At 44.6% G+C, this 10,183-nt stretch overlaps 1 protein-coding gene across 2 annotated transcripts; it reads right to left on the bottom strand.

The window, feature by feature from the left end:
• Positions 1-2,263: 2,263 nt before the first annotated feature.
• On the bottom strand, positions 2,264-9,885 carry LOC135449410 (interferon-induced protein with tetratricopeptide repeats 5-like). Of its 2 annotated transcripts, XM_064716399.1 has the most exons (3): positions 9,360-9,885; positions 6,380-6,500; positions 2,264-4,300 (listed from the first exon to the last, which is right to left on the bottom strand). In XM_064716399.1, exons 2-3 carry the CDS (start codon positions 6,382-6,384, stop codon positions 2,866-2,868), a joined length of 1,440 nt encoding a protein of 479 aa, XP_064572469.1. In that variant the 5' UTR covers positions 6,385-6,500; positions 9,360-9,885; the 3' UTR covers positions 2,264-2,865. The 2 variants fall into 2 exon arrangements, with proteins under 2 accessions (XP_064572469.1, XP_064572468.1); XM_064716398.1 differs by lacking the exon at positions 9,360-9,885 and having other exon boundaries at positions 6,380-6,613.
• Positions 9,886-10,183: the final 298 nt, after the last annotated feature.

The following is a 10,183-nucleotide window of genomic DNA, read 5'->3' on the forward strand; positions in this document are numbered from 1 at the left end:
TTCAGTCATTTTCCCCCTACACAGCTAGCATCAGCTTCAGGGTTGTATTCATATTTGGGTGTGAATTAATTGACAGGTGTGTTCAGCCTCTGTGCAGTTCTAGTTTTGCCCCCACAACCCCCCACATATTTCTCAAAAATGTGTGTTTCATTTTCTCTAACTCCCGAAGCTCCAACTCAACCTGCTCCCATGTCGGCATTCCAGGCAATGCAGCAGCACCACCCTGTGGGAAATAACGCTTTTCCTCATTTACCAGACAGGCAAATCCAGAAGGCTGGATACCTGGAAGCATCCCCAGGCATCTGTGGTCCAGAGCTGTCCTGCAGAGTACGAAGGAGGTGAGGCACAACAAATACACTTTTTGCATTACTATGCCTCACAGTTTCTTCACTGTGCAGATCGAGCTGCTATGACTCTTCATAAAAATTCAGGCTCACATTTTTTTTCCAAAATAATGTATACCTTATCCTTATTTCTTCAAGGTTCTTCTTTCAGGAGATATCCTGGTGGCAGTGTAGAGGGGAGAATGGATGTGTCACCATGGCTTGCACCACCTCTTCCCCAAATTCTTCCCTGCTGCCCTCCACCCTCCATGCCCTCAGTGGAGTTTAGATAGCGCTGGTGCTGAGTTTAGAAGCTCTCAAGGTTACCAGAGGCAGTGAGGTTGTCTGACAGACCCTTTTGTCCCCATAGCTGGGCACACCAATGTCATGTCACCAGTTCCTGACTTTGCCCCCACTGCTGCTGCAGCCAGCTTTCAGGAGTGGTCTGCCAGAACTGTTCCCAGTCCCCCTCCTCTCCCTCCTCACCACTCCTTCCCTAGGCAGGGTTGCCTTTGTGTGTAACAGAGAATCTGGCAGGTGGCTGGGAAACAAGGGTGGATTTTGGTCCAGCTGGTTCTTAGGAAGAGTGTTTGCAATATGTACACTTGATTGCTTTTGCTCATGGTATAAAAGATTCTCTGAAGGAGAGCTGAGAAGGAAGAGGTTTATTGTTATTTTGTGATCTGGCATCAGTGTTTTACACTCCTTCATGGCTTGTCATCCTGTCTGTATGGGGGTGCTGTTGTGGGTGCAGGAACGCTCCAGGATGGCTAGAAACTAAAGTGCACATCCTTCTTGATGGGCTCTGTCACCAGTTTGCTTCATGCTACTCTAGTGGCTAGGGCTCAGAAACATTTTGGAAGTAGAGCACTAGTTTTCCCTGAGTACTATGCTCTATCAAACACAGGGACACTACTGGGAAATTAGAAAAGGATACTACAAACAGTAGCAAAATTTAGTTGGACAGCTGAAGACTTTCGGCATTTTAGTGCTTTCTTCCAACTATGTAGACCCTATGGGCACCTGTGGAGGCTCAAAGTCCTGCAACTGAAGTGACAGCACCTTAATCTATGAGGAGCAGAAACAAGTGAGGGGAAACATCCCTCTTCTGTTAGGGTGAGAAAAGCCTCCCTGCCATGGGCCTCTGCAGGCACATGTTAATATTTCCAGTTTCATTGGCTCTCCCAGTTGTTCCACCCCTGTTATCCCATTCATTCCCCTAGTTTGCTGACTCCCCCCTGCACCACTTTTTCCTGTTCCCACTGGTCCTCAGAGCCACCCCCTTTCCCCCCCCATATTTAACCCTGTACCCTCCACCCTCTTCTGTGTCTGTCTGTGGACCTCCTTGGAAGCAGTAAACAGCCTTTGGATCTCCAAACAAAGACCTGTCCTTTGCCTTTCTTCATTAGCTTTTCTGCAAGTGTGCTCCAGGCCCTGAAAGCGAGGGGTTGCTCTCTGGGACTTGTTGAAGTGCGCTGTTTTAGGCACCCACCCCATTTTCCACATGCCCCTTGTGCTCCCCTGCCCTGTTCTGGGGCACTCACCCAGCTCTGCTCTGGCTGTGCTCTCCCCTCCGTGTCCAGTTCAGGTCATTTCTTGTGTATGTTTGCTATCCCTGGCTTTTTTGACAAGCATGGCCATAGCCATCTATTTGGCATCTCAAAGAGTGTCCTTCCTTCCTCTCCAGAAGTTGTGGTTCCTGATAGGGTGTTTTGGGTAAACTAGACAGATGTTGTTTTGTGCACAGTTTAATTCTTTTGTGCAATGCCCCTGGAGCCAGTTTTGCTGAGAGGTCAGGGAAAATAAATATGAAAGGCTCCTCAGCCTTTCATATCCTACCAAAACTTTATCCTTCTTACTTTTTGGAATGGCTGTTTCACTTTACTTAATCTACTAAGATGAAGGCTGGTTATCAGAAAGATACTCAGAAGCAACAGTCAACAGATTAAACAGACTTTAGTAGTTCACAGCAATAGTACACATTTTGTAAGCTTCCAGTGGACTAGCTAAACGGTATTTGTTTTTCATAACTAAACAGCATACAAGGTAGTAAACTGAACAAGCCTTCAACAAAAGTTTCTTCTACAAAAGATATTTTTGAAATACTTAAAAAAGCTTCAGAAATTCTATTTGTGTATAAGCATGCCTTCAAGTATACAGACAAAATACTACTGTATGATTCCCTTATCTTTTTCTCAGTAGAAGGTAATATCTGGTTTCAGCACAGAAGTTCTGTGTTTTGCAGACTATCACTTAAATCCAACATTTATACCCATGTTAGCATTGAAGACTAAGTTAGATTAGCTATAAGTATATATTTTATATATTATATAGTTACCCAAGCATGCTTTTTGCTAGTGAATGAACAAATCAACAATTGTCTGCAGTTTCTACATTATGAGTGGAAAGTGATACCACCTGTGTTCTATTTGGTCATAATGTCTACCTTCAAAAGAAAAATAAACAACAAAAAAGGTTTTGAAAGTCTGTTGAAACCTCCTTGGTTTGGGGGATTTTTTGGTACACAGGATTTTTGTGAGCTTTAGCTTGAAATGGAAAGTCGTAGCTCAGTTAATGCATTCAGATATTCTTCATTGTTAGGGTCCAAAGCAATGGCTTCCTCATAGCATTCAATTGCTTCTTGTTTCTTACCATTTAGTTTATGAACGAGTCCAAGTGTACCAATATCGGTGGCATCTCCTAAACCACTCTCAATTTTCTGTTTCAATAATGTCTCCACAGCTTCACTGGACCTTTTTCTTGGATAGGAATCCATTTCCAGTTTCAGACATTCTATGTAATATTTAATGGCTTTTGATTCTGATTTCACGTCAAATTGCTGAAAATGGCCATAATTGAAGTAGATATCTTGTTTTTCATCACAGGCTAGATCATTTCTCTGAAGCACTTTCTGAAACGTCTCTTCTGCTTCTTCATACCTCTTGTCTATTGCATATGTCCTTGCTAGGTCAGTATAGGCAGAAAAAAATACTGGCTTTTTGTCAATCGCTGTTTTAAAATGAAAAATGGCAAGCTCCATGAGATTCTCCATTTCCTCTCTACGTGGGTATCTTGTCTTTTTCAGCTGAAGTACCTTGGATCTGTAGCAGAGTCCTAGTTGGTGATGCAGAACAACAGACTTTGGCGTCAGTGCTAGGGCCTTCTTCAAAATCTCCACTGCCTTGTTCACTTTTTTTTCCTTTCTGTAAAAATTAGCAGCATGTCGCAGGAAAACAGGAAAGTCAGGGGTTTTCTGCAGTCCTTCTTCAATGTACCTCTCCCCTTCATTAGCTCGATGTAATCGCTGAAGCTCTAATGCAAGCAATGCCATAATGGAAGTGTCCATTGGGTTCAGTGCCACTGCCCGCTTCAGGGCCTCGAGGCATGGCCTCCTCTCCCCACCATACCTCTGAATATCGCCGTCCAAGCGATACATTGCTGTTGCATAGCCAGCATTAAGATCTGAGTTATTGGGCTCACTCCTCAGAGCATTTTCAAAGCAATTCACTGCCCTCTCAAAGTAAGCCCTCCCAAACCGCAATAATGCCCATCCTTGCTCAGCGTAGATCTCTGGAAGCTCAATCTTCCCATCAGCAGAACTTGAAAGCTTTTTGCAGCTGTTTTCCACTTTGCTTACATAAGTTTGAGCTTCTTCATATCTCTGCATGTGGTAATAGATCCAGGCATAGTTCCCCCAGGTAACAAGACTTTTCCTGTCAATTTCATCTGGATGACGTTTTTGAATAGCTTCTTCAGCTTTTTTGAGACTTCTCAGGGCTTCCTCATTTGAATTCTTTAGGTATTTTACATAGGAGAGTAAATTATAATCTCTAATCTCATATTTTGCCAAAAACTTGATATGATCAAGTGTTGTTTCCTCTAGGGCCTCAAGACTTACATGCTCCTTCAGCAAACCCCATGTAAAATGACATTCTAACTGCAACAGGGAAGTCTTCAAGGAATCCTTGGAAATGGTACTAGAAGAAATCAAAGAAAAAGGTTGTTTACACCCCATTTACTTTTTGCTATTCTTATTTTTAAGCCTGGCATGATGTACTTTAAAGGCAGGCAATACCTCACTTGGTCCACAATACTTCAAACAAGCCAAAGCTGTAGGGAGACCTAGGTCCAAAGTGCTGAATACCGATTTTAGTAATTCTTCTCACCAGTGTTTGATGGCACCTCTTACACAGAAACAGATGTTGCTGTGGATGTTAAAATGGAGGGCTGGTCTCTGTAGTAAAGCTGGCACACCCTTGGGCCTCAGAAACATACTTCCTGTGCTGGGAACAATTGCTGAAGCCTACCCAAAAGATGTTATCACTTAAAATTCCCTTTAACTATAAATAATTTGATTTACTCAATTTCCTAAACCTTTGTACATGTTATGGTTTCTATTATAAATTTCATTTTGGATTTCCTGCATTTTTAAATCCTTGTATGTTAGATCATAGCACCATTCTTATGTAATGGTTATACTGCTTATATGGTTAATGTATCCAGGAATTGGGTCCCGGATCTCACCAGCCTCTCCAGTTGCTGGCACTTGGATGTATAGCCCATGAGTATGTAACCCCATTCCACTTGCTGGTGCAAAGCACACACTCACTCACTAACCCTGTGACTCCTCAGATGCTGCCTCTGGCTGGTCAGGGAGCTTCTCTCTCTCCCAGGTGCCTCTTCCCTAGAACACACACTCACACACCCTTATTACCCAGACATACTACTGGTCCTTAACACTCCTGTGTCCCTGGTGTGGTTTGAGCTGGCAGCTAAGCAAGATGCTGCTGCTCACTCATCTCCCCCTGTTCCCCACTAGTGGAACAGGGAGGAGAATCAAAAGTAAAAATTGTAGGTTAAGATCAGAATTTAATAATTTCTAATAACTTAAACAAAATAAAAGATAGTAATAGTAAATATTAACATTTACGACAAAAGAAAAAAATAAAACTCAAAGAAAAACAAGTGGTGCACAGTACAATTGCTCACTACCTGCTGTCTGATGCCAGACTCTGTCCCTGCACCCCAACCAGCCCCCTTCCAGGTGACTCCCTCAGTTTATGTACTGGGCATGATGTTCTCTGGTGTGGAATATCCCTTTGGCCAGTTCAGATCCCCTGCCCCAGGTGTGCTCTCTCCAGCTTTTTTGTGCACCTCCTCACTCGCAAAGCTTGAGACACAAAAAAGTCCTTGACTAGGATAAACACAACTACCAACAAATTGTGAGTGTGCTATACACATAATTGGCATAATGAAACCAAAACACTGTACCAGCTGCTGAGAAGAAATTAACTCTATACCAGATGAAATCAGGACAATCTCTCTCCATCATTCAACAGCTTTTTCTTCCCAAATGTGGAGCCACCAGGGCAGGGTGTTATTTGGGTTTCCCCTGCTGCCATTGCCTACCTGTGTCCTGTGTCCCTGTGTGGGTGCACAAATTGTCACACAATCAAGAGAACATTTTTACAACACAGAGATGACATTTTAGTCTACACTGTTGCTTTCCCTTAATTAAAGAAGAATTGACACAATTCTATTACTGAGGCTCCTCAGTCAAATCTTCCTTTCTTAGAAACACTTCCTTGCTGTCTGTCCTGCAACTCCTAGCAGGTCTGAGAGCCTGTGGGGCACAGCATGTGCTGCTGCTCAACTGCACAATCAATCTTTTGAGTAAAAAAAGGACTGAGTGGAAAGACTGCAAAATTATTATGAGGAGGCCAATCAAGGAGGAATCACAAACACAGGTTTGAGAGACAGATTATACCTCTTTGGCTGGGCACCAGCTGCCCCTGCTACAGCCTGGATTTCATCCTCACACTGCATGCAAAAAAAATTCAGACTTTTGTTCTACTCACAGAGACTTAACCTCATTAGAGAAGCAGTAACATGACAACATTCAAGAGCATCCTTATTTTATTTTGGTTCTTCTCTAAATATTCTGTAAAATATTTACAAAGTCCCTCACTGCTTACATTTATGTAAATAATAAGCATTATTTTCCCGTGGCATGGAGGAAAAAAAAGCATGTTTCAGAGACTGGATTGCTTTCTTACCTCATGGTTTTCCTTTTCTGCTCACTTGTCTTCAGATAGCCCCAAAGCTAAAGGAGTGCTGCCCACTGCTGTTGTGCCTTCCTTTTATTTGGTCCAGCACTCATGGTCTGTGATGAAATGTCTGGGAAAAAGAAAGTGAAACTTAGCTTTTCCCCTGGCGTGCCGAAGCAGAATAGTCAGTCTGCAGCTGAGGAAATGAAACTGAGTCTCTAAGCCGAGCCGTTGCAGCCTGGCTCTGTGCCATGAATTACTTGGTGTTGTGGAGAATGTGGCAACGGCTCCTAATGCTCCCAGCGTTTGCTGTGTTCAAAGGCAGAGACATCCACGATAAAGAGAATATTTCAGGCTAGTGGGGGCTCACCTGGTTATCCTGCATAGGCTAGGCAAGGGTCATTTGCCCCTGGTGCCTCTGCTGATGCATCTTTGCACAATTCAGTGCCATGCTGTAGGCTCCTGTTTTATTGGTGTTGTGTCACCCACGTAACACACACACAAACAAACCCTTATCTCCCCTCTCTGCACTCGTTCATCCTGTGTCGCCACACCACGAGGTCTCTGCTGCTGTACCAGGTCTCTATTCTTCTGTACTACGCCATTGTCTAAGAGTTCTAAGTATCCCATCCACAGAAAATGTTTGCTGCTGCTCTCTACATAAACCCACGACTATCCTTTCACAAATCACATTAGACAGAGGCAGTCAGTTTGAGAAACTGCTGTCACAGGTGTGCCAAGCAAAACAAAGCTGAAGACAGGTCAGGACAAGGTCAAACTGAGCAAGCCATGGTCCCCAGGCCATCCAAAGCTTACAGCCTGATGCTGGCAAGAGCAATGCCTGCTACAGGCTACACACCTGGCAACAGAGATGGGAATGGCCCGGGCTCTGGAGCATCTATGAACAAACAACTCATTGATGCTTAGTTTAAAAAAATTAAAAATGCAGACCCGGCTCTGTAACCTGACTTTGGGAGTAACACAGGGAACCAAGAAATAGGTCATAACATAAATAAATGGCACTACATATGGTAAATTCAGATGTAACCTGAAGCTGCAGACTAGGGAAGAAAAAGAAAGGTCTAGAAGTGTGTTACCCAACTTATAAAAATGACTCAAACTAGATCTGGTGAGAGGAAGAAGAAACCACAACCCTCAGCATGGTGGCAGAGATGTTAGTACCTGATAACTGTTATTTTCCCTAATTTTCTTCCCTTCTTTTCTCTCCTTTTCCCCTTCCACTCTTTCCCTCCTTAAAAAAAACCCAACAAACCAGTCCTACATATTAGAACTTCTGTTTTTCACACACAAACACCCCCACACCCCCGCCTTGTGTCTTAAGTGTCTGTCTGTGTGTTTGTGGTGTCTGTGGAGGGGCTGTTGGAGCTGATGTTTCAGAGCTCAAGATAAAGGTTAGTGCAGCTCCTAAAGGAGTGCTGCCCACTGCTGTTGTGCCTTCCATTTATTTGGTCCAGCACTCATTTGATCTGTGATGAAATTACTGGGAAAAAGAAAGTGAAGCTGAGCTTTTCCCCGGCTGTGACGAAGCAGAATAGTCAGAATGCTCTGAGCAGCATTCAAGATTCTAGCAATTTGATAGGTGATGAAAAGATGCAGTGGATTGAGAAGGAAACAGATAAGGGTATCTACACAAATCCATGTATTTTATGTAAAATAAAGGTTGTAGGTAGTTACAGGGGGAAAAAAGTGCTTGAAAGGTTACTGCAATGCCAAACCCAAATGTGGAGACTAATGTTTTACTATGCTGCTAAGTATCTGTGGGTTTCTTGTCTCTGCTTCTCTCCCAGACATCTGTTTTCCTTTATACTCTGCTTGTGGGAAAATGCAGGCATCTTCCTTCTGAAACACAGAAGTTTGCCCTAGTTTCCTTATGTTTTACTAATTTATTTGCATCCATATGCTATGGTTTGACACAAATGATTATTAAATAAAATACATGCAGGAAAGTGCTTAAATCAGAGTAAGTAAGAGAACAGTTATGCAAAGCCTTTCTGCAGCCATCTCTGTAACTTGCTGGGCACTGCAAATTCAGAAATCTTTCTGCAGCTCTGCTGCTTTCACTTCAGAACAAGCTGTGGCTGGGCTGACTGCTCTCAGGAAGAGCTGCACTGCATAGCAACAAATGCAGAAGCTCCTTGGAAAACATGTCTGGAAATGTGCTGGAACAACAAATGCATTCGTATTTAATAAAAAGTCTTTCGTTACTGGAGTGATCTCTACATACAGAAGAATAAGAAATGTCTTCAAATGTATCTACACGTTTTATGAGAGAAAATTCAAATCTGGGTATTTCCTTGGAGCTGAAATGGATACATCCTGAAAAAGAATACCCCCTGGAAGCATTAGGTCAGCCAAACAATTGCCTGAAATGCAGTTTTCCTTTTTAAAAATAATGTAAATTAAGTATACCATAGTAAATTACAGGGTCCCTTTACATATCCTACTTTATACTGGTTCCTATTTAGCCTAGGTTAGCATATAATTACTATGTTTGACAGCAGTAATTGTGGCATTTTGTAATTTGGTTTTTCCCTTAGCAGGGAAGAGTAATCTGTAATTAATTTGACAAAAAACTCAAGTGAATCACTGAGCAATAATTTTCCCACCCAAGTTTTTTAAAATCAAACAGTTTTAAGAAATGACAGCCAGGCATGCAAAGGATCATATAGTATCTCTGTATTTAGTGACATATTCACATATAAAAACATAGGGATGCTATGAAAACTTCCATGATTTTTCAATTAAAATCTTAATGCTTTCTAAATAAACAGAAACGTTTCTGTTCTGGACATCCTCTTGCTCTATCACTCCATATTTAGTATCAGCTTTCTGTATTATTCTATGGATTTTATTCCACAGTAATGGGCAGAGTAACAGAATATTTATTTTAAAAGATTGAATTTGGTCAAGTTTTCGCAAGCCCGGTCACACATTCCCTGACCACAGACACGCTTCTCCGGGAAGTTACAGCTGTGCAATGCAGCGCCTGCAAATCAGCTGCCGCAGAGCACGAACATGGCACAGGTTTGCAGGAAGCCGTGATGGCAACCCTTCACGCATGGAAGCCCATTTGCATAGGCTGGATTTGTTAGACAGTGCTCGAAGATGACGGATGGTGATGGGTGTGTGCAGGAGCAGCAGTGGCTGCTGTGGGGCCCCTGGAAGCACGGGCGGTGCCGGGGCGCGGGTGTCCTGCCCCGGGGGCACCCGGGGATGCTGCTCCGGCGGGCAGGGCGGCATCTCCGCCCTCATCGCTGCTGCCGCTCCCACTTTGTGCACGGAGCACAACGCAGACCCTGGCAGGGCGGCACCTCCGCCCTCATCGCTGCTGCTGCTGCTGCCGCTCTGTGCACGGAGCACAACTCAGACCCTGGTAATGCGGCACCTCCGCCCTCATCGCTGCTGCCGCTGCCGCTCTGTGCACGGAGCACAACGCAGACCCTGGCAGGGCGGCCCTGCCGCTCTCCTCACTGCTGCCGCTGCCGCTCTGTGCACGGAGCACAACGCTGACCCTGGCGGGGCGGCGCCGTGCGGGCTCCGAAGGCGGAGCAAATGCAGATGGCGAGGCGGGCAGAGGAGCAAATTCACGGGCGCCGTTCTGAAGGCTGCTCGGCTCCTGGAAATGGAGCCTGGGGGGCGGGAGGATTCACACAGCATTGCTGCGGAAACGCTGAATCACGGCGGGCCGGGCGGCCAAGGCCGCGCCGCGGCGGCACCGCCGATAGGGCCGCGCCGTGTGGGCTGAGCCCGGCCCGGCCCGGCAGCGCCGCCCCCGCCGCTCCCTCCGCGCTG

The sequence above is a fragment of the Zonotrichia leucophrys genome, chromosome 6, assembly GCF_028769735.1.
Source record: "Zonotrichia leucophrys gambelii isolate GWCS_2022_RI chromosome 6, RI_Zleu_2.0, whole genome shotgun sequence".
In the NCBI taxonomy this organism is placed as follows: Eukaryota; Metazoa; Chordata; class Aves; order Passeriformes; family Passerellidae; genus Zonotrichia; species Zonotrichia leucophrys.